Raw genomic sequence first — 23,945 nt, 5'->3', positions numbered from 1 at the left:
GCTTATTGCAGCAACTTTTTCTGATGTGAAGACGGCGTGAGCTGGGCTGCTCAGGGTATTTCTGTTGTCATTTTCTTTCACGCTGTTAAAACTGAGAGATTGTGGAGAGCACACACAGAGGAGGATAACATCTAATGCATGAATGACTGGAGAAAGACTTTTTGCATGTTGTTACTGCAGCGGAGTTAGTTTGTTTGAGTTGGAAAATACTGAAAGAAATGACTGGCCTAAACTGCTTCTGATAAAATTTCAGATAAGATACATGCGAAGCAAACTTTCTATTTATTACGACAATGCGAGTGAAAACAAGAACAGCTGCAAACTAGACGGTAAGACAAGCTGCCAAGAAATGGAGAGGAAAAAATGTGGTGGTTTCTCTGAAGCAGATACTCACGTGCAACAGAAAAGTTATTTAAGGGGGTTTCCAGCTGGTCAACATCTTGTGGTCGCTCTTTGTAACCAATGAATGTACCATCGCTTTTCAGGAGAAAATACCTTGGCCTCCAGGTCTTAATGTATTCTCCTGAAATGAGAACGATATTGAGAAGGTTTGTTAGGTTAAAGGACAAAAGATAAGAAAACAAAACAGCCTGTGACATAATGATGAAGATATTACAGGATTTCTGCCCATTAAGTGAGAAACTTGTGCTTTTACATTCTCACAATGCTGACCAATTATGGTTTTTGTGATTAATGACAACAGTTATTGTTATTTTATCTATTCATTTTAATCTCAGACAGGGAAGCTTTTTTTCTAATTACTATGCTGCTCACCAGTGCTGCCTAAAATGACCATCTTGTCACAGTCTCTTTTTTTTTTTTTTTTTTTTTTTTTTTTTTTTTTTTTTAAATGGTGTAGGTCAGCTGCAGGACAAATGCTGGTTTAAACAGAAGTCAGGGCTCTTTCCTCCCACAATGCAAGTCCCATTTTAGGTACTCATTTGCAATTTAGATATGCAGGAATCTTTCAAGCTAAATTAAAAGCCTTGTCCATCCATTTTCCTTGAACTGGTAAGTTGAAATTTAAGATCAAAGCTGACTAATGTTAGCCAAAAAGGGGGAGAAAAAAAAAAAGAAAAATAAAGAGAAAGCCAATTTATGGTTAAGATTTTGTGTACTTAAAACCATGTGCCTATATTTTTCATACCCTCTGATTTCCTTTAGTTTTTGGTTGCAGCTGCTTCTGAGTGAAGTTACATTACTTGAAGCAGTTTAGCAAATTAAGTAGCACTCACTCTGAACCTATAAAAGGCTTTATGGAGCCTTTAAAAAAATTAAATTAAATAAGTACTCCTCATGTAAAAAGACTCAAGTATACAAATGGTGAAGTCGCCCTTTAAAATTTCCAATCAATCCTAACTCTGGCATTATGTTTGCCAAAGCCTCAGTTCGATTTCAAATAAAATCTCCCACAATAGCAGCCATAACCTCAAGCCATCCATGTCCATCCCATTCACTTAGACACACTTGCATCACACAAATTAATCTCTCCGAAGTCAGACAAAACTCAATTTATTCCGGTGATGCTTCAGGAAACGTTGCGCCAGATGTTGCGCAGACGGAGAAAAAAAAAAACAAAAAAAAAAAACAGCTTACATACCATAACAAGGCAGCGGCACTGTGGTGTGGAACTTGAATATTTATACTGGAAAACTGTAATTTATTTTTAATTACGGAGCCGCATATCAACCCCCTGCAGAGCAGCACCAAGCTGTCCTTAATTGCCCCATTTCCTCCAACACTGAACTATGGGGTGTTTGTGGGAGGTTGTGTGTGCATGGCGATATAGAAGATCCGTCAATATGAGCTTCTGTTACCCTCTCTCAAACACACTTCTGATTGATGAAACAGATAACAGATCAGACAGTGCTGAGCATTCAGCAGCTAGTCGTGTCATCTCAGTTTAGTACACGTTCATATAAAGTATTTAGAGAAATAACACTCACTGAATGTCACTTTTTAAGTTTGTTGTTTTTGACACCTCAAGAGTACCGACTTCTTCTTCCTGTTTAGTTTCTAGACGTTTTTATTAAGCATCGACATCCTACATACACAGAAAGCCCCCGATTTACTATGCCCAATGAGATGATGGCATCATTCACCACAAATGAAGAAAGACCTTATCCTGAACTATATATATATATATATAAATATAAATATAAATTAATATAGTTCATCTAAAAACTTAGAACACTTTTTAGGTGGGCAGATTGCCTTTCAACACAGACAGCTGTATTAGATGTGCTGCCCTAATTGGAAAACAAATGGGCAGAATTCCATCAGATGGATTTCCCTTGCGCCCATTTCAGTAACACAATTGCAATGGTGAGTCATTTGCCCGTTTAAAACTTCAAGCCATCATAACAGCTTCAATACCGGTCACCTGCAAGTGTGCTGGGCTCCAAAGAATCCACGTGTAGGATTATTTATCATAAGCCTTCAAGACCACTCGACTACTTTACTATAGAACAATGGTGCTTGGAGACATGGCTCGCGTGAAATCTAAATACTCTAAAGAATTTAAGAGTACACATACAGCTGGGAGTTAAATCAAGAGCCTGTTCAACAAATATAAGATGCCTGAGTCTACAGCCAGAAAGTCTCCTGAGCCTTTCGTACTGAGCCTTGTTTTCCTCAGCAGGGCCCCAGCTGGTGCCTCGCTCTGTGGTCAGGTTTTGGCTGACCCATATTCCCCTGCTGTTGTCTGTACCAGCTAACATTGAGGACAGTATGTGCACAATGTAGAGACAGCATAATGAGCCCCCATACCTGACACCGTGACACAAGAGGAAGGCTCAACATCTATCTCAACAGCAACAGACAACAGTAAACTTTCAGTTGTGAAGTTTTTACTTTGGAATGAAGAAAATCACTTCCAGACAATGCAACACTCTTACGTACATTATAACACGGGCAGGGGCAGGTGTTTGTGTAAGGGCTCTGTGTGCTTGTGTGTAAATACATTTGTGTTTATACACTGCCTTATAAGCAGTAAAAGGCATGTGTGTGTAACAGCATGTTACATCAACATTCAGTTTGGAAGGTTGAGAGCTTTTCCTGCCAGCACCACTGACGCATAGCACCCACCAGAGAAGCTGCTTGGGTGGTAATATGTGACGCAGCAGCTCAAGGCTTGGCATGCACTGCATTTGGAGACATTCTGCCACACTGAGGTGGCCTTGATCACATGGATGTTGGGGAGACGATAATGCCGGGCCAGCATTCTCAGTCGCTTGAGTCTTCCAAGAATTGTCACTATGCTGAATTGTGATATCAAGAGAGACAAGTGAGTGTGGTCACTGGGGAGAGGCCACACAAAGCACATGAAAAGGTAAACAAGCTTATGAAGGAATGTGACACATCTCTAAGATTAGTATTATAGCAACTATCATACCGCAACTACGTAAACTCTCAGAAGTAGTTGCAAAAATCACATTTTTTTTATCTGATTACACCCACCTTTAAATATGGGGGTCTGTCAAAGAGGAAAATGAATCAACCCCCCCCACCCCCATCTGCATTGCACATCATTAACTAGCGCACACTCCCTCTAGACAGGAGGACACTGCAACTTCCTCGTCTATGACCACAAACCTGGTCACATGACAAGAGTGGAAGCAGCTATATCCGGTTGTCTGCAGTGCAACTCACCCACACAGTCTGTGTTGAGAGCAGAAACAACAAAGATGACCCTTGTCAGCTCCCTATTTACACTCATTTCCCCTTCCACTTTTATTCAGCCGTACTTTCCACACAGCGGCTTTTCTTAAGAGCTGACATGATGAGAAAGTGAAACTGACAGCTGGGCTTTTTGCACCTTCCACTGTTCAAATAAACAAAGTTAGGGGGGGGGTTGTGGTCAGACACTTATACTCTATGTACAAAAAGTGACAAATAACGCAAAAGTGCTGCATGACAAGCGGCTCTCCAATCATTTTTGGAGGAAGAAGTCTGTGATTCTGGTAAGATTACTTGGATTTAAGGTGATTCTGTTACTTAGCCAAGCCTTATTTACTAAAATGGAGGGGTCAAAATGGCAAACTTTAAACAGCACCCTTAAAATTAGCACATAATCAAATCAACAGCAGTCTAAATTAAACAAACTGATGACTACCCTCACAAGCTTCTATTTATTTTAGTAATGATGCATATGTTACAGTTACACAGACAAATGTGTGTAAATTGCTATGGTACTTACAGGCCTATTCTTACTATTTAAGACCGCTTGAATTCAGTGCTTTGCAGGGTAGACCCCAAATATATCCTGTACACTGTGAGAGACACGGTGCAGACAGCTGACAAAGGACAATGGGCCACATAACAACACAGGAGAGCCTTCAGCTTTTAAATCAGTTCATCATCACAGTGTTCCAGTAAACTAAACCTCTTTTGATGTCAACATGTTCTCCAAAACAGGAAAGTGGCCAACAGACAGACTGACCACAACCTAGATAAGACAAAAACCTGCAGAGTGTCACACGTAAACAAGGAAATCCACTACGCTATCTGTGTTGCAGAATTAAAGCTTTTCTAATAAAACTGTGACAGCAGACATGTGGCTCAACTCAACTAAATGAGGGGAAGGACGGAAGTACAATAAGACTGATTTGACACAAGATGAGTGATGAGAGAACTGGAGGGGATGAGAAAACTACGCAGTGTGCAAAGAGTTGTGCTGAATGGAGTGGTAGTGAGACAGATCACTACATATGTTCGCCACATATGTACGAGTGCAACTGGAGGGGGTGTGTGAGAGCAAGTGTATGAGCCATGCTCAGTGTGTGTTTGCATGGGAGGAGCTGTCAGGGCCTGATAGAGTGTCTTTACATGACAAGCAGCTGCTGAGGGCTGGGATGCGCGCTGGGCAAAGTGGAAAATAATGAACAGAGAACCGCTGCCAAACACAACAGAATTCATCTTTATTTGCCAACTGCTGCATGGCCCTGTGTGTGGACAGCTCCAGCATGCCACTGCCATGCCCTCTACACCCCAAACACAAAACACACAAACTAGGTGAACTGGGAGAGAACAGGTTTGGCCACAGCTGTACAAGGTGAAGCATCTTCCAGTTGGGTTGTGTATGTTTATCAGTCCGAGGCAGTGTACGTTTATGGGCACAAGTTTAACATCTAATTGGGTAGCCTAAGTGAGTCGGTGTCAGAATAAAGAAGTTGACATTATAACCAAACTGAATGCAGATTTTAAGAACCAAAGCATTCCCCTGACATGGACTTGCAAGAAAGGAGCACCCTGAGGGAGTTAAACTTACAATAATGTTTAACACAGACATGTCAACTTGACGCAAGAGACCTAAAGAGTAAAAGCTTGCCAGGCAGGCTTATTGAGGAATCAGTGAATAAAGGGAAAAATGTGGAAGTCTTTAGACAGAAAAGGAAGAGAGGGAGGGAGGGACGGAGGTTAGTGGCTGTTTCCGAGGAGCGTCCGGCTCTATCCGTCTCTATGTGACAACGACAGGAATGTTGAGGTCCCAGCTGCTGTGACTTTTTGGTTTTTAATAAGACACAACATGTAGCATTCATCAAGCAGCCCCTAAAAGAAAGACCACAGTGTCTCAATTAAGTGTAACTAAGACACCACCCCTCTCTCATCCCCATTCTCCCCCGTCTCTGTATACTTTGAGGAGTTGGAATAAAATTTGCAACATTATCTTAAGACAGAGAGGACCATCGCACAATCCATGAACACATACACACCCACACTGCAAGTGTGTAAATGATGTCGCACAGAGCGAGAGGAACCGAGAGGGTCAGACAAAATGTGCCTCTCAGTGCCCACACCCAGTGGTTGGACTTCCTGAGAGGGCTGCTGTTGGGTTTTGTCCCCGTCTGGCCATTCATGGCTTGGGGATGAGAGGAAGGGAGCCAGTGGTAACTGCATGAACTGTGCATGAGTGCGTGTGTGTTTGAGTGGTGAGAATCGGATGAGAAGGGGGGTGGTGGGCGGAGGTTGAGGATTAGGGAATTAGAACTCCAAAGCGAGGGAGGAGGGGGAGGAGGGCTTCGCCTTTTGTTGGTTTTTCCTCAGCCGCCCCCGCCATCCCTTCGGCCCTTTTCTGCCGGGTTCTGCCTGTAGGCTGCAGCTGCGGCCAGCCACCCTGTGCCCTGCATCTTAATGAGCCACAGGCCGCCTGCTCCAGAGGAAAGGGGGCTCCCTGATGCAGGGGTCATCACCGAGCCCTAGCAACCACAAACTCTGCCTCCACCATCCCTTCCTCTAATCACAGGGCTCTGGGCTGAACTTCTTATTCTCTCCAAACACCCATCTACCCATTTGCTAGACAGTAAATGTCCAAATAAGGTAGCATCAGACTGATATCCTAAACTATCCAAGAGTTTTGACTCCTTCCTTTCTTTCCTTTTCTCCATGTCTTCTTGACACCTCCACTCTCCAAACCTCTATTGTTGGCTTCTCTCTCCCATGCAGCTGGATGTAGAGGGAATGCACTGCCAGGGCTTTCAAAACAGCATCAACAAGTTGTGTTCAAGTGCCGCAATGGTCTCCAATCGAACTCACTCCCTCTCTGTCACTAGGGCTGCTGCTAGCCTAACAAAAAACGAGGGGGTTGGGGATGCAATGGAGGCTGCCCCTCTTTCTCACGCTCATAAGAAAGCCCTCACTTCTTCTCCATGGTGAGTGACACCTGCTGATTACCATAGAGACACTGTGGGAAGTTCCCCCCTGACACACTGGGGCTGAGATTTGCCCCCTCTCCCTGGGTAAACAAGCAATCCATGGATTAGTTAACTGGGTTACTGCATGGCAAACAAATAAACACACATTATTTAGAGCAAATTGGTGCCAATGAACTCTCAATGACCAGTGTAAGATCTAATACCCTCAAACAAGAGGGTTAACAAACCCCACAACGGTGGACATTTTTTTTTTTCCTTTTACAGGTAGTCTGCACTTCTTGAAATTTTGTGACCTCTGAATAAATTCATAAGTATGTTCTGAGCAACAAAATAAGCTGATATATGGTATGTAATTCATGAATTATCATAGAGTCATCTCTCAGACATTAGACAGCTGAGCATCACCCTCGTTTCTCTGTCTCTTCTTCCCTCTCTACACTGGAGAGTGGTGCCAGTGATGTGATTGATGTCAGTGACTGGGAGCTTTTCGCCAGTCCATAGCTGCTTCCGCCATGGTTCTGAATTGTCAGCAGGGTCATTATCCTAGTAACAGGGTGGTGGTGGGGCGGTGGGCAGGGAGTGTGCGCTCAAAGTGGGGGAGGACTGAGAAGGGATGAGCTTGTGGGGGGTGGGCGATGGCTAAGGGGGAAAAGGGAGGTGTAATGAAGAGAAGCAGAGCAGCAAAAATGTGGTGCTAAGAAAGGAAGAAAACAAGGGAAAGGACAGAGATGAAGACAGCGAGGAAACAACACAGACAAAAGGGGAACAGAGACAGAAAGCGCTGCTGAGCACCACAGTTGTGGCAAGCAGGCGGACTCTGCACAGAAAAGTAAGCACACAGCAGGCATGCCGTGAGAGGAGACGAATGGTGTGGAGGTGCCACTTCCCGCAGCCTCCTGGTTCCACTCCTATGCCAGCCAGCCTGCCTGCTGACAGCTGTACCCCAGTAATTTACTTTTCTCCACCACATTTAGCAGGAAGACTGCTTCCCATTACCCAGAGCAGGGGGTCTGCACTGACGGCCAGACACCCGGCCAGAGCGCTGGCTTCCTGGTGCGACACCCTCTGCTACTGGACCCTGCCCACAGGGGCTCTACTCCCACATCGCTTCAACTTACACTGCTGGTGATCAACTGGGCTGAGTCGTGGTAGCTAAATGCCAAAGTTTTGGTCATCTGTTGTAAAAGTTATTCGCAAAAGTTGTGGAGAAGTAATACATGCTACCTTGTTATTTTCAGTAAAACTTCTAACAACAACCCATTGTCACAAAATGACATGCAGGACACCCCAGTTCAACCAAATTGAACCAGATGTTAATTTCAAGTTGGTGCTAGTGCCAGTTGGTTCAACTTACAATCCTAAGAGCCAATTTGCTTTTCCATTTTTCACGGCTTCAGACCGGGAACGTACCGTGTGTATGGCATGCATGATTTGTTGAACTGCTACATCACTGCAGCATGTTTGTGTTCATACCAATTTTTTATTTTATTTTTTTTAAATGACATGCCTCTTGTAATGGCCATAAACGCACAGTTTTGTTTCAAACATGTTTAATATGACTTGAAGAGTGAAGATGCCAAAGTTCCAACTGTAACCTGAGAACAGATTCAGTTACTGAAATCATATTGGGTAACTTATATTCCTAATGTCCATGAAATATTGCCTTCACGCTGAAATTATGGTGAATTGTTCTTGATATGAGATCAATATGATGACAAAGAAATGTGATACTCTGGATTTTGCTTAGATTTTTGCTTCCCCGATGGTTACGTCATGCGTGAAAAATAGGCAGCACGCCCAAACTCCAGATGTTTGGCGGCTGCAGTACTGCTTGAGCCGCTGCTGAGATGCACGTCTCTCACATGATCGGTGTGGATACCCTTATCTGTTAACATGAAAGCTTAAGTGAAAATCATAATGTTCTGCACCAGCCTTAAAGATACACTATCTTTATGCCACCATTCATGTCTGTTGTGACATCAGCTTCAGTTCATTTGACCACATGGAGGCACTTTAAATATTCCATGTCCCACAATTCCTCTGACTTTCTGTAGAGTACAATGTTTTAATATCACCACTTTCCATCTCAGCCATTTATTAACAGCTGCAAAACAGTTACAGTTACTACCCTTTTAAGGACACAAACTGGTAATAATAAAAACAGCATTTATAAACAAAGTCATGAGGATCTTTGCTGTGCATAAGGATTTATTCACACACACGAGGCACAACTGAGCGACAGGGAATATACGAACTCTAACAATGACCTCATTACAGAAGCTTTTGTTTTTATTTTTTCTTTTGATTATGCAATTTTAACCTCACATTTGGTTTACATAGCTTGCTAACAGAATGGAGAGCCAAGGAAATTGCTTCCATCTCTTACTCAGCTTCTAAGAAAGTTTTGCACAAGCCATAAGTCGGTCAGTTTTTGTTTAGTGGTCATTTATAAATCAAAAAACGAAAGAAAAAAAAGTGCCAAACATACAGGTTGAATTATACTTATGTTACTGGCATCATTAATATAAAACTAAGGGAAGTAGAGAAAAAAAAGGCACCAAATTAAAGTACTTAATTATTGTAACATTGACAGATTTTAAGTTAATGAACCAAGCCCAAAGTGTTGTTTTGGTAAACTGTTCTGTTGGAAAAACCTATTGAAAAAGGGCACCGCTATCATTATGAGATTTGTTTCATTATGAAATGCTGGAGTAATTTGAGGACTATTTGCAACAATTAAAAATCGGTTTTGTAGAAGCATGTAGGATATTTCGCTCAAGTACATTTCACATACATAGTACACAGGTTTTCAACCTGTTCTGATGGGCATGGGAGAGGAATTTGACACTGGATGAGGAGAAGCGGGGTAGGATTCGTGAGAATATTCAAACAATGTCTAGTGACGCAAGGGTACGTTTAATCCAGTTTAAGATTATGCATAGTTTTCACAGGACTTCCTCCAGACTATTTTGACTAGGGTTAATGAATACATCAACTCATGGCAATGTCTGAGGAAGGTTATTTTATTCATGTTTTAAGGTCCTGTGACCAAGTCTGAGAATTCTTGGCCAGGATATATGATAATCTTCAAGAAATTTCAGAGATTTAAATTCTTTTCAACCCCAACTGATTTATTTTTGGGTGATGCCTCAGTCAATGGGGTTAATGACACTCAAGTATATCTTTATGTGTATTTTCTTTTTCCTCAATCCACCACCGTGAATACGTTTGCAAATTTGGTGCGCTACTCCTCTAGGTCTGCAGGATGTATGTTTGTGTGAGTGTTTTGTATACTGTTGCAGCACGTGGCCAATGACAGCAATAATGAGGGGATGTGTAGGAGCCCAGCAGCAAATCTGGCAGCAAGTCAAAGGCCTGAAGTACTGAGACAGTCAGCATATCATGAGACATTCTTAATCAGGTGGGTCTGCTCCTTTGAAGAGCAGTTAACAGAGCAGGAAACACTGCATTCCCGTACTGAGATATCATAAAGCAAACCACCACAAATATGGAATAAACTGGCTGAATTGTTGCAGGTCTGTTCACCACATGAACAGGGCACAGATATTCAAAGGATGAAAAAAAAAAAAGGTTTAATCTACGTCGCGTCTGGTGTTTCATAACACCCCCCACTCCACCCCACCTTATCCCTACTCTGTCTCATGCACGCTGCTGGACCACCAACAAGGTTTTGCTTGGAGAAGCAGTTCATGGGTGTCCTTCAACTGCATGACCAGTAAAGTAGCCAATCAGTGGATGAGCTCCAAACCACAAGAGGGTCTCTGTGGCACGTCTCACACAACATCCATCGACTCTCCTCTGGCTGACTGGGTCACTGAGCAGTGTTCTGGGAACATTACAAAGATGCTGCTCAACTTCTGTCTCTCTTTTTGCCCCCTCTATCTTTCTCTCACCACCTCAACTGGTGTGTTCTGTGCTTTCCCTTCCCGTCTCACCCCAGCCCTCCTCTCATGAGTCGGAGCCAGCTGAGCGTGCTACCCAAATCCAACAGTTGTTGTGGCCTTCGTTAGCCTAACGAGGGGGCCGGCTCTTTATACTTGTCAGGGAGCAAATGAGTCAAACAAACAAGGGCCAAGGAAGAGGCGAGGACAAGCAAGTGCTGTTCTGTTGAGCTTCACTGGGTTTTTGGCCACAGTGCTTCCCTGGAAACTAGGGAACCCACAATCTGTCTCTTTGATGTCTGATGATGCTCTGGCTTTGATGGAAACTTTGGAAAAAAAAAAAAACTCTTGCAAAAAGAAATAACATGCTGCTCAATCTCTGTGGCCACTAGAGGCCGTAGGCACATTCAAATTGTGTGGGTGCACACTGAAAAGGATCTGAAAGGCAAGTATCATTTGGGGACACATAACAACTAGTTATGAGAGTAATAATGAAGTAACAGTGTTTGTGCAAGCCTGTATTTGCAAAAGGGTCTGTAAATGTGGGCACTAATTAATGTCCTGCTTTCAGTTTAACCTCTAAATAAATACGATGCATTCTGAAACTGTCCTTCCAACACAGATAACCACGATAACAGGAACAACACATCCCAAATAGTGTCCACAATCCAGACACACTTCTCCAGCACAAGGCTTAAGAAAGAATGAAGGTGTGTCCTTCAGAATGAGATCATTTCACTGAGCACAGCCTGTCTGGAACAAATGTACAGAGCTCTACAAGGCTGAGAATCTGGAGCTATAACGGCAGATTAGTTCTACAAGGTACCAGAGCACAATGCTTGTTCTTCTTTCTGCCAGGAGTCTTGATACAGTTTGCATGTGCACGCTGAAGATGACTAATCGGAAAGGAATCAAAGAGTGAGAGTGGATGGTGCAGCTGTGTTTAGCTTACATGCCAGAGCTGATGTGCTCTGTGCCTGCCACTGGCCCACCGTGAAATTCAATCATCATGTAGAGCCAATAAATGGGCACTGCAAGAGGACGAGGACAACACTCAAACTGAACCTGCGTTTGTTAAGTTACACAAGAAAGTAGATGTGCTTGTCCAGGTTTGGGGAACACACACAAAATGTTGATGGAAATATGAAGGGCTACCTTTTCTGAGACTTTAAATTGGTGTTTTGAGTGCACAGATGGGAGTAATGAGCATGGTGAGGTTGTTTAAGCCATTTATTATCACACCCACACGGAGATTTGAGTCACTTGGGTGGTGCTACCGCACAAAAAAAGTTCCACTAAAGGTACAGGATTGGAAGATGGGAAGTTTTTAAGTGCAGGCTGCCTGAATGAGGTGATGGACAGTGAGACAGGGGGACTGCAGGTTCACCTTCTGTGCAGTGGCTCTGGGGCAAAGACTGCATGACAGTGATGCGACACTAAAAGCCTTCCTGTCAAGGAAGCAGGCGGACGTCCTCCAATCAAAACACAGAGGCTCTGGGTGACATTTCACAGGGCACAGCTGCTGGGCTACGACAGCATGCCAACTCACTATTCCTGAAGGGTTGTTTGTTTAGTGTGTGAGTCACAAGTAGAAGGCTGTCACTGCAAGAAATGTGTGTGTGCCAGACAATCTCACTGTCTTTTTTTTTTTCCCCAAACCAAGTCACTATTTGACTAATCCTGTAGTTATATTTTACACTGACACGCTATTAGAATGTTCTGTTCTTATCAGCACAGGGGTAGGTGTGGAAAAAATGGACATGAACCAGTTTTGTGGCACAGAAAATAAACTGGGAAGGGAACAACAAATACTACAATAACTGTGAGTTCACAAATTCTAACTTTTTTGTGGTCGCAGCAGCAAGATTGACTGTAAAGCATCTAATACAGCTCTTAACAAAAATCTAAATGACAAATTCTGCATTAGAGCTTTTTATTCAGGGGTGTGGGAAATCCAAGATTATAGATTAAGCAAAAACAGTTTAGTCAGCAACTTCCAGACTTTGCAAGTTTGTGTTTTGCTTCTACTCCTGTGAATCAAACTCTAATAGGACCCAACATTTGATCCTAACACACTGTGGAAAGAAGCCGGTGCGTCTGCCTGAGGCTGACCTGACACTTGAAGAGGGGAACACATTGCAGCAACACCCCAGGATCTTTTCCAGCTACCTGCTCCCATCACATTATCTGAGTCCCGGCTTCCCCTCTTCCAGTAAAAGCCTGGTACTTTGGCTCTGGGCCCAGGAGATTTCAGTGGTTTTGTCGAGGTTTCTTATCCTATTTTGCCCCTGGTGGTGATGGAGTGGGCTCTGCGAGTCAGCCGCAGTTGAAGGCAGAGTTAGTATGCACGCATAAAGCTGCTCAAAGCCAGCAGGTATGTGAGGAATGCCTTTTCGCCCAAACAACAGGACTCGCGCCCGACACTGAGCCACGCCACGCCACACAGCACTGTCAAAGGAGCTAAATGAGGCCCATTGGGGACTCTGCAACTCTTTTATTTAAGATTTAACATACATTTGCTCAATAATCGATCTTTTGCACACAGTAAAAGTCATTAGCCACTGAAAAAGCCAGTGAATTATTGCCAAAGTGGAAAATACTTTAAGTAAAACAAAAATGTACATTTCTGAAGCACAAATGTAAAGATTGGCTCTGTAAAACTCTACTCATATAAACAATTAAAAGATGTAGTACATGTAAGAAAACTTTGAAAAGTCCAGAGTTAAAACATTTCTTCAACATGTATGGACAGCTTTTTGTGTCATATTTAAGGATCTTTAGATATTTTGAGTTTCCAGCATGTGAGGTGACGATCACTACACTGAAATGCATGTATAAACAAGTTACATGCAGTAATTCCATTCAACTTTGAATCAAACACAAGCTATGCAAAAGATTCATGCAGAAAATTGATTAAAACGGTCTAAAAAATGGTCTAAATTCCATCGTGTATTTACCTCTTTTATGCAGCCATCCCTCCTTGACGATCACCACATTGGTCATGTTGGTGGGCAGGATGGAGGATCCAGGTTTCCCGCAGGGAGAGACACAACTTTGTTTCCTTCACTCAGCCCTGTGCAAGAGCCTGGAGATGGGGTCCTGGGGTTTAAAGCTGCCTTCTCAATGGTGGTAACCTATTAGTTGGAGGAAAGTAAAAATTAGCCCCACTTTGAGGTGAAAGATCTTTTTCCATTTGTCTGAATATTAACCCTCAGGTCAACACCGCAGAGGGGAGGCAGTGGAACTGAGAGGATCCTCGTGCTTTATGGCCCAGTTAGAGGAGGACATGCTACAGCCACAGCGGTGTCCTTTTAACAAGTGGAACCTGCAACATTTCAAGGTTCAAATAGCTGCGCAAGGCAGTGGTTTTTGGCATTCATACTGAAGTCTCCCGTATTGGAAAATTCCACAACCGACACAGCCACTCCTGATAGATTGGGAGTTTTCCCCTTAACTTGTGACCAAAACAGCAGAGAGAAAATCATGACGTCAAATAATTCTAGGCTACATTTCTGAAGGGGATGGCAGAAGTTCTATCTCACTTGTAAATTTACATTGTGCCAATTTTTTTTTCCTCCCTGGATTTGATTCAAGTAAGTCCCCATTTCCCATCATTTGCTCTGTTATTTGCCACAATAAAGTTCAACGTGAACCAACAAAAGCCTAAAGATATTTACATTGACTTTTAAATCACCTTCATTCAACTTCTAATTATTTTATATTTAAACTTTACATTTAACGTGCAGAAGATGTAGTTTATAATGGAAATGGTCATATTCTTTGTTTTAGAGAACGATGTATGCTAAAATAGACATTTAAATTTTCCTGAAAGCTTGAACGATGGCATCTCGCAGTAAGCAAATGTTTTCAACAACAGCCCTTTAAACCCAGTTCAGTTTTACATTTAGCACCACGTGATTAAAATCACTTGATCACTGCTCAAAGCTTTAAATTGTTGAACTCTCAAATAACTGCATTTTACACCATATGATTTATGGAAAAAAGTGCATGACAACAGCTGATGAGGATCATGTGATATCATCAAAACAGTCACTAAACACATCTCAAGGTGAGACTGTTTTGTCAACAAAAAACCCATTTACTGTGAGAAGACACCCGTTAATGTGATGATGAACTCTCACCCAAACAAATCATCCAAAATCTGAGCTTTGCTGCTGGATTTGCCTTTTAATATGAGCGTATGTGTTTTACATGCGGTGAAGGTACTGAAAACATTTTTTAAACTGGATCCAAAATGCCAGGCAGGTGTTTGGAGAACAATCTGTGCTCCCGGTTAAACATGCGAAACAGACATGAATAAAAACCGCTGTCACTTTAAGAAAGCTAAACGTTTGGAAGGGTCTTTAGAGTGAAGCGCAGCACTAAAACGAATAGAGCAAGCTACAGTAGTTTTTGGAAGTAGTAGAAAATATTCACCCTCAAGCCAAACTGTACGATAGGAAACATGGTAAAACTGTACCGACAGTCATTTGATGAACTGGCTGAATGCCATTATACTTATCTGTTATCCATCAACAGCACGTACTAAAAAAAAAAAAAAAACCTACAGGCAATCGTTATCAAAACACTTGACCCTTTGATCCATTCAGCTCTTTTTATGATATAAAGACAGCATTGACTGTCGAGGAGAAGCTAAACAATTATGAATTGCCAAGCTTGCGCACACAAATGTCACATACTGCACCGGGCAATTTCTGAAATCAATTTTCCTGATGCTCCATCAGTGGAAGGCCATCAAAGGGGAGCCTGTTTGACTGGCCTCATCTAGCTTACTGTTGGGGACAACAACAGGAAGTGAATGTGACTATCGACAGGCTACGAGTCATATCAGAACAGCCCCAGGCACGACTACATCTGTCACTGAATGTGCGATCAACACGCCTTTTACTGCCATTCAGCTCTCATTTCCTTCAGTGAGAGAAACCGAGTTCATCAAAGTTTATTTTCTGCTCAGAGTTTTTGTTTATTGCACTGGGGTTGTGGTGCTTGTGTCACACAACCGATGTTGGGAATGACCCTGGTCAGAGATTTGAAAAGCCCTCTGAGTGCAATTCAAACTAGGAATCACTCAAACCATTGGATCCCTTCTTCATCTCAGAGTGCACTCTGTGACACTGGCATGCACACATTATATACACATTGGAATACATCACACAAATAAACTTGAACACACACACACACACCACAGCCAAAAAAGCAACACATGCACAAGACTGGCTGTGGAGCCACAACAGAGCGCTGCTGTTTTAATGGGAGCGACCTGTTGCTACTGCGGCCTGTGTGGAAAAGCTGGGCTGCTGCCAGCGCTGCAGCCACTGAATGAACCCAGTACCCTGACAGCGGGTCACATGGTCCACAGGCCTCTGGGCCACCGCCTGCCAGCCTGCCTGCCTGCCTGCCTGCCTGCCTGCCTGCCCTGATGTCAGGGCGGTTTTCAATCATTCATCTTTTTGGCTCCTGCTAAGGGGGGCACCCCATTCAATGCAAATCAGTGTCATGCAGCAAAAGATGCCACACACTGAGCCTGTCACTAGGCCAGAGAGGACAGTCCCATGCGTTTAGGGCAGGAAGCAGAAAATCAGGCCGACATCACCACACCACTTCCTTCATCGCAGATCAATACAGACAAGTCTGCTTTTTCTCTGCTTTTCAGCTGCAGCTTGGTTAAACAGGGCAGTCAGCACCTGGTTTATGGTTACAGAGGTAGAACATTACTCTCAAATATTCAAAATGATTAAAAGAAATGAGCACGTAAACATGCTCACACTTGGTTTGCGTTAAAATGCCACTATGGAACCAGTATTAAGTATGACCTACAATAAAATACCAGTTCCTCTTTCAGATTCCGTGAAAACACACCATTAATGACCAGAATATTACTGTAACTGTAGCTGAATACCAAACAACTGTAACTGCAATCCTGACAGACAAGTAGACTCACTAGCTTAATCCTGTGATGACATGAACAGCAAACCCTTTATGACTCATGGTAATGTATTCATTTTTATGTTCAGACAAGCTGTGGACTATTTTAAAGAAGCAACACAAAGTTGAATCCATTTCCCCCGGCTCAACATACTCAAAGCGTTAAGGGGCTGCCACACATCAAATAGCAACGAGAAGGCGACATAAGAGAAACGAAAAGTATTTTGGCAGAAGCGTTCACAACTTCTGTGACAAAGACCATGAAGAGCTCTTCGTGTCATGCGACACTGGCAGCGGGCTGCATCTTTCTCAGTTCTGATTCATCTAAGCTCCAGCAGCAGGGCCGGGTCCGTATGTCTGTTTGCAGGGACAAGATTTCAAACAACATTCCTCAGATTCTGCATGCAACCAGTGGCACATTTGCGTCAACGGGGCTGCGAGGGGGGATTGGGTGGGAGGTGGCTGGTATTTTCTAAATAGAACAGGGAGAGCCAAGCAGTCACTGGCTGCATCATTACGCCAGCTTGTTGCGTCTTCTCCAGGTCACATGCCAAGTCCCCTTGCGTACACACAACAGACAGACGCAGTCTCATGACCGGTAAAAACATTTTGACACTTAAAGGCATCAAGGGTACAGCTCGCCCGCGGACAATGTTCTTAATCCTGGGAGATGGAGACAAACAGATATTAGTAATGCGATGTTTATCTCAAGTTGAACATTACAGCTTTACATCGTGCATGGCCATGAAACATGTGCTGCTCACATATGCAGTTCATCGCAACAATATGCTCTTCATCACGCAGTCCCACCTGATAATATCTCTGTAAAAATAAACTCCCTTGACAAGAAGAAGAAAAAAATAAAGTCCTGTAGCTGAAATGAGTTAGAGTAGATATGAACTGTAAACACTGTAGGTGGGATGATGACAAAGAAGACAGCACAAACTATAAAAACAAACAAAAAAAAACAGGCATTATCTCCTTGTACTGATTACAAGAGTGGAAAACAAGAAAATGACAGTGCTGTGGCTTTTTTTTTTTTTTTTTTTTGAGACCTCCCTGGAGTCCAAATTGTGGACCAAGAGGACAAAAAGGCCCCATTTTGAGAGGCAGTACAGAGTGGCAACAAGTCACAACAAATATGTGCTACTCTGCCTGTTAACAGACCGTGATACAAGTACCAAAGCAGAATAAAGACTAAAAGCGTGGCAAAGAAACATTTCTAACCCTAGCAAGTAAACAAACCCAGAGGTCGTTCATAACAATCAATGAGCTGCTCTCTTGTTGAGCTCATTTGTTTTCATTTGCCTCCTGAAGCCATAAAGCTACAGCAAAAACAACTTTCCAGCAGTGGTGGACCGTTTCAAGTAACGTGCCTGCAGATACTTTGGCCTGTGAGCTGTCTCAAAAGTGGTCATTGTCAAAAAATGAATGGTAAACACCTTCAGAGAGACTCGCTGTTGTTTTGTGGGAAAACAACAACGCGTTGTTTTTCACGCGTTGTTTATAAGCCCTCGACTGTCGCAATGAATAACTTCTACGGCGAAGTGCAGCCAGGAAAGTACCTCATTTCAGGTTTGCATTTAGCGATAGAAAGGATATGGGGCCTAGCAGGGCAGCTTGGGTGAGAATAACCGCATCCCATGTAAGTACAATGGGGACCTACCCTGTCTAGCTGTCGACCTCTTGTAGTTAACAATGCGAAGGAAACGCGGACATTTACCTGGACAGGAATTCAACAGTGTGTCCGTCTCATTATAGTGAGCTGTTTCGGCGGTATTTTAAGTTGATAAGTCCTTCAACAATGTGGACAGAAGTGCTCTCATTTACTCCGTTTCTCTTGCCTTTCTTCCACTACACCTCCCAAACGCGCTGTCTGCAATGCCTCTGTGGCAGCCCGCTCTCCCGGGTCCTAGAGCCGACCTTATATCAGTCACTCACAGGATGAGTAGTAGGCTATGTGCCGTCCCATTGAAAAAAAAAAGAAATCCGACAGTGTCTATGGGGGCCTATTCAGCGTGGCCTTGATGAACTCTGTTCTGTTTTATCTATGCCGGTTGTTTCCGAAATATGGCTCAGGGACCCAAAAAAGTCCCCGTGAGGTTTCAAAGAAGGGTCCTCGCCATCATGAGGGATTTTATTTTTCCTCCTGGAACAATCACATGAGATACTGTATAAGATTAACCTTTTCGTTTTGAGCCCGAGGTGATTTTTTTATATATATATTGGTTGTTTGCCAAAAGACTAGATATATGTATAACCTATTACTCTTTAAGGCCTAGCAAAATCTAAGCCAACACACAGAAGTAGTTTGTGAAAAATTAAGAGTCATTAACAGTCACCTTCAGCAGCAATAACTTGAACACTTTTAGTTTGATGTTATCATTTTCTCAGATTGTTATGGAGGACTTTTGGTGCACGCTTCCTTACAACGTTGCTATCAGTTCATTCACGTTTGCAGGTATTTGTTAAGGGTCTCTTGGTCTCTTTAGATCCCACCACAGTATTAGAATCAGGTTGAGGTCTGGACTTTGACGGGACCATCTTGATTATTTTCTTCTTTTTTTTTTTAGCTATTCTGTTGTAGAATTGCAGCTGTGTGATCATTCTCTTGCTGCATGACCCAATTTTAGCCAAGCTTCAGCAGACAGACAGAAAGACTCATTTTGACACAATAATACTTTGGTATGGAGTTCATGGTTGACTCAATAACGCAATAACTGCAAGGTGCATAGGGCCCGTGACTGCAAAACCAGCCCAAATCATCAGCCCTCCACCACAGTGCTCGGTCGTTAGTATGAGATGCTTGTTCTGATATGCTGTGTTTGGTTTTCTCCAAACGTGCTGCTGTGCATTATGACAAACATCTCCACTTTGGTCTTGTTGTTTGTTCAGATGTAACTTAAACCTAAGTCTTGCTGCCATGTTGTTCTCATTGAAAATAGACTTTCTCTTGGTAACCCTTCCAAACAAGCCCATATTTGATCAGTCTTTTTCTGACGTACTCTCAGGAACCTTAACATTTAAAATGCTAACTAAGGCCTGTAGAGTCTGAGATGTAGCTCTCGTTTTTTTTGCACTTTTTCTCAGTATTGACCCTTGGATGAACTTGTTTGGACATCCACCCCTGGGAGGATTAACAGCCGTCTTAGATATTTTCCACTTGTGAATAATCTTTCTCTCTGCAGAATGATGGATTCCAAATGGTTTGGAAATGGCCTCATAACCCTTCACAGATTGATGGGCAGCAACAGTTTCTTCTCTAAGATGATTGCTGATGTCTTTCCTCCTTGGCATTGTGTTAACACACACCTGAATGCTCCAGACCAGCAAACTGCCAAAACTTCTGCTTTTATAGAGGTGCACATACTCTGACTGATGATCAAGTTAATCAAGTGCATTTGATTAGAAGCAAGTTGATGCTACTTACCCTTATAGTTCTTATGAAAGTAATGAGAGTGGACTAAGTTTTTTATACTCTGCTTTTGCATTTCGAATTGGCTTTTATTAAATAAATAATTAAACTGTATGATATGTTATGAGTAGTTGTTTAGCTGAGGTTCTGTATACCTAGCTATAAGACCTGTGAAGGACCAGATTTTTTGTTTTTCATTGTCTCCAAATTGATAAAGTTTTCTAACTGAATGAGCGTGTACTTTCTTTTTCACCCAACTGTACGTGAAACTCCTTTAACTGTGTCAAAAGGCTAATAAGAAGCTACTGTTAGTCGTTATGGCAAAGTTCTTCGTGCTGTTTCAATCCACAGTCAGTGTGCCAAAACATAATGAATTACAGTAATGGGAAAAAGAATGTTATTTATGGTAATTGTGCAGAAATGCAACTGAAGAGAATACTTTCTCTTAGAAATGCTGGAGAGTAAAACTATAAACAAATCAAATTTACTGCGCTCGGGCCATTTTCCAACTCTGTCAGTAAATCAGTGAATAAATTAATCAAATCAAATGTACAAAAGGCATCGAAGCAAATGAAAAGTGACTCATCCAGATTGTTTCAAATAAGAACAGTCAAACAATGTCAACCAGGCAGACTTATTTCAATGCGGGTAAAGTAAAATAGGTTCCTTTACATTTATACAAACAAAAATATCCACAGATAGTCGGTTCACAAAAGCTAAAAAGTATGTCGGCAAAAGTCCACAGAGTCGCTGTTATCAGGGAACGCTCACATGCAGACGGCATCCTCTGGCTTCAAAGCTTTATTTGTGTGTACAGTTCACTGTTGCATCTAAGGAATATAAGACAAGAATTAAACCGAGAGGCAACTATCATTATCAGTGGGTGTGAAGTTGTTCTCCTTCCTTTGCACTACCCTGAAGAATCTGGATTCTGGTGGTTGATTTCTGGCTTATTTTCAGAGACGTCATTTATGAGAAAGTTACAGATGTGAAGTCTGATAACACTCAAAGAGACACATTTAGGCTTTGAGTTGCTGTGAAAAGGCCATTGACATTTCCAGTTCAAGCCAACTAACAACGACAAGATCAGACTCAGACCTAACTGTTAGGTTTCTAGCTCAGTACCCTGGGATGAATTCTGCTAAATAAGATTTTGCAAAAACGTTTCATTTTCGTCATCAACTTCTTTATCTCTAAAACCTTATCTTTTTCATCATATTTTTTGATTGTCAGTCAGTCGCTGTTTATTGTGTTAAATGTCATCACTTTTGCACTGCGCTGCCATCAGATACTACAAACCCTGGAGCACCAGACTGAAGACCACCTGACTCTCCTGAAACACTGCACTGTAGACATGAGGTAGGCTCGATCGTATGGCTTTATTTTCAGAGGAAAGAAAGATTTTTACTTGAAATTTCACCCTTAATGCAATGCATGCAAACAAGAATATACCAATAAGGTAAACTCATTTCAAATAACTTAACATGAAGATTTTTACAGCTGAAAAGGCAAAGTAGACTGCATAGAAATGTTCTTTCTCCAGCTAAAAGACTTGCTTATTTTGTGATTCATCACAGATTAGGATTCAGAGATATCAGGGCTCACTCATTTTCACTGGAGCAAGGAGCAAACTTGTTTTTATGGCAGAATTACTATTTGTGTCCGGAAGAGTTTAAATGTTTTGTCAGATTTAAATCAATACAGAACATAATCATTTGAAGATTATTCAAATGGTGCATCCAATTGAAGGTAGTATTCAGTGTTTGTGATTTCCAGGTCCTCGGTCTGCACTGCATTGGAATAGACTCAATTTTGTGGTCGAAATCGTTGCATGGGCTCAGGAATTCTCTTGAAAACCACAGTCAGTGAATACAGTTCATCACTGCGTCCACGAATGCAAATTAAAACTCTACCATGCAAACAAAAAAGATCCAGATACACCACCACCCTCTCTGGGCCTGAACTCATTTAAGATGGATTAGGTGAATTGGAAAAATGTCCTTGTGTCTTTCAAAAAAGGGATGATGTTTCCTCAAAACTGAAGAGGAGAGGGACCGTCTGGCTTGTTGTCAGAGGTCATTTCAAAGTGAGGCAGCTGTGTGTCCATGAACCATTATGCTCCACAATATATATACATGGTTTGGCTGTCCAGATAATGACTTTTTCAGGAAGGGTCTTCCTTATTCTAGGAAGACAGCACTAAACCACATTCTGCATAAACAACCCCAAAAAATAAACTTAAAAAAAATATTAGGACAGCATGAACAATGTATTTAAGTGATTCCCACATTTACTTTAACCGTAATCTCTTTACAAAGACTTTGATCCCATGATATATCTATGACCTGAAACACGTTCCAAAAACGTTTGAATTGGGGCTATTTAAAATCCTGACTGAAAAAGTATATTAATTTCTACATTAATTTCTGTCAAATTCTATTTCCTTTAGCATTTAGATACAACTATGAAGGAATGGTAATAAGTTATGTCTTTGTTACATGCTGCCAGTAACAGAGTGCTTAAAGATACAATTTAAATTGGTTCTTTGTCAAGTTAAATGTTATGTATAGACACATCACTGGGTTCAGCACTTGAGTTAGGCGCATTTTATGCTTTAATGATTTATAGGTTATTGTTAAGGGGCTTAACAACAAATAATGCAGTCCTCTGATGATGGTCAGGAGCAAGATTAAACGTTAAGGCCATTTTACTACACTGTGTACTATGATCAGGATTTCACAGATAAACTGTCACAGAGCCAGAGAAGTAAGACTTTAAACTGACTTCCAACAGGTACAGACTGTTTTTTAAGAGTCTCAGTGTGGTATCAAAGGAATCCCTCAAAGGATGATTTTATCTACTTGATAAAAAAATATTTCTAACTTGGAACTTCCTCACATAAAACATTTTGGAAACCTCTCGCTAAAACACTTCCTCAATATTTCCACTGTATGTGCTACTGTGCCTGCCATGTGTTACTTTTTACTCGTGTAGATGTCAATTATCAGTATGCACAGATTAGTGCATCAGCTTCAAATGTAATTAGTTCTGATGAGCATTTGTGGCAGAAGTTCAGTATGATTGAAAAACACAAGACAATTCAGAAAAGTTGTGCAATAACAATGAGAAGAACAGGATTGCAGAGACTACTGTCAGTGTTGCCTCTGTGATGAAAAATTCATTGGCCTGTGTGCTCTCTGTCTGTCAGCCTCTTCTGATGTCATTTCCCCTCTTTGTCACTCTCTCTGATGTGCGCCACACCGCTACTATGAGTCAGCGTTGCCAAGCTGTTCCTGTCATACGAACAGAGCTGAGTGAGGGAATCCCATGTTTTCTGCTGTTGTTATTCAGTGGTGTACTCCTTCTCCCCTTCCTCCTCCTCAATTGTCCCATGCCTGGTGAAGGGAATTCCTCCTCTGTTGTGTTGCAGGTTAAAAGCAAAAAAAACAAAAAAACAAGATCATAGAGTCAAGCTGAGTTGATAATGTCTTCAATGTTGAAGACCTTTGTCTATTTGCAGTGTGATTGTCTAGAATGTAACAAACAGTTCGGAACAGAACTTCATGGGCCGCTGAAGGAGGACAGATAACAAGCGGTAACAACAAGTGGAAGCAGAAGGGCAGGAGGTCCATTGTGGGGAGGAGGCGAAAATGGGGCAACTGCAGGGCAATGTGGCTTGAACAGTCAAATTAGAAAGATTAGATAAATGTAGCAATTACACTAAACAGTTGCATAAAAGGAGTGAACAACAGTGGTATCAGTCCAGAACAGGACACTTGCGTAAAAGAGTGATGGAGGGAGAGTTTTCTAATGTAATCAGTACAGCTGTTGTGATAAAGCAGCCTTGAATACCATCCTTTATCACAGCTTCATCATCTACAGTAAAACACAGCTCACACTTAAAATGCTTTCAAATTCTTTTGAGGATTTCAATCTTCTCGCCGACACCAGATATGTATGTGTATTTTTTTTGTGGAAATGTAGATGAAAAGCTGCTTTTGAACACATCTGAGGAAAGGTACAGCTGAA

At 42.0% G+C, this 23,945-nt stretch overlaps 1 protein-coding gene across 2 annotated transcripts in view; it reads right to left on the bottom strand.

Annotated features, from left to right (window-relative positions):
* The window catches only part of akt1 (v-akt murine thymoma viral oncogene homolog 1), a 30,982-nt gene extending 12,580 nt beyond the window's left edge, over window positions 1-18,402 (bottom strand). Inside the window, exons 1-3 of one of the 2 annotated variants that reach the window (XM_072364724.1) lie at window positions 18,168-18,402; window positions 13,513-13,689; window positions 395-523 (exon numbers count right to left, since the gene is read on the bottom strand). In XM_072364724.1, coding sequence (XP_072220825.1) covers window positions 395-523; window positions 13,513-13,558 — 175 coding nt within the window. In that variant the 5' untranslated portion in view covers window positions 13,559-13,689; window positions 18,168-18,402. The remainder of the gene's footprint in view (window positions 1-394; window positions 524-13,512; window positions 13,690-18,167) is intronic. The other variant, XM_072364723.1, reaches the window with a different exon arrangement.
* Between the last annotated feature and the right edge of the window lie 5,543 nt (window positions 18,403-23,945).

The sequence above is a fragment of the Leuresthes tenuis genome, unplaced genomic scaffold, assembly GCF_036924035.1.
Source record: "Leuresthes tenuis unplaced genomic scaffold, fLeuTen1.0.hap1 SCAF_15, whole genome shotgun sequence".
In the NCBI taxonomy this organism is placed as follows: Eukaryota; Metazoa; Chordata; class Actinopteri; order Atheriniformes; family Atherinopsidae; genus Leuresthes; species Leuresthes tenuis.
Note: the sequence above shows the minus strand (reverse complement) of the source record. Positions and strands in the feature narration are given on the sequence as shown.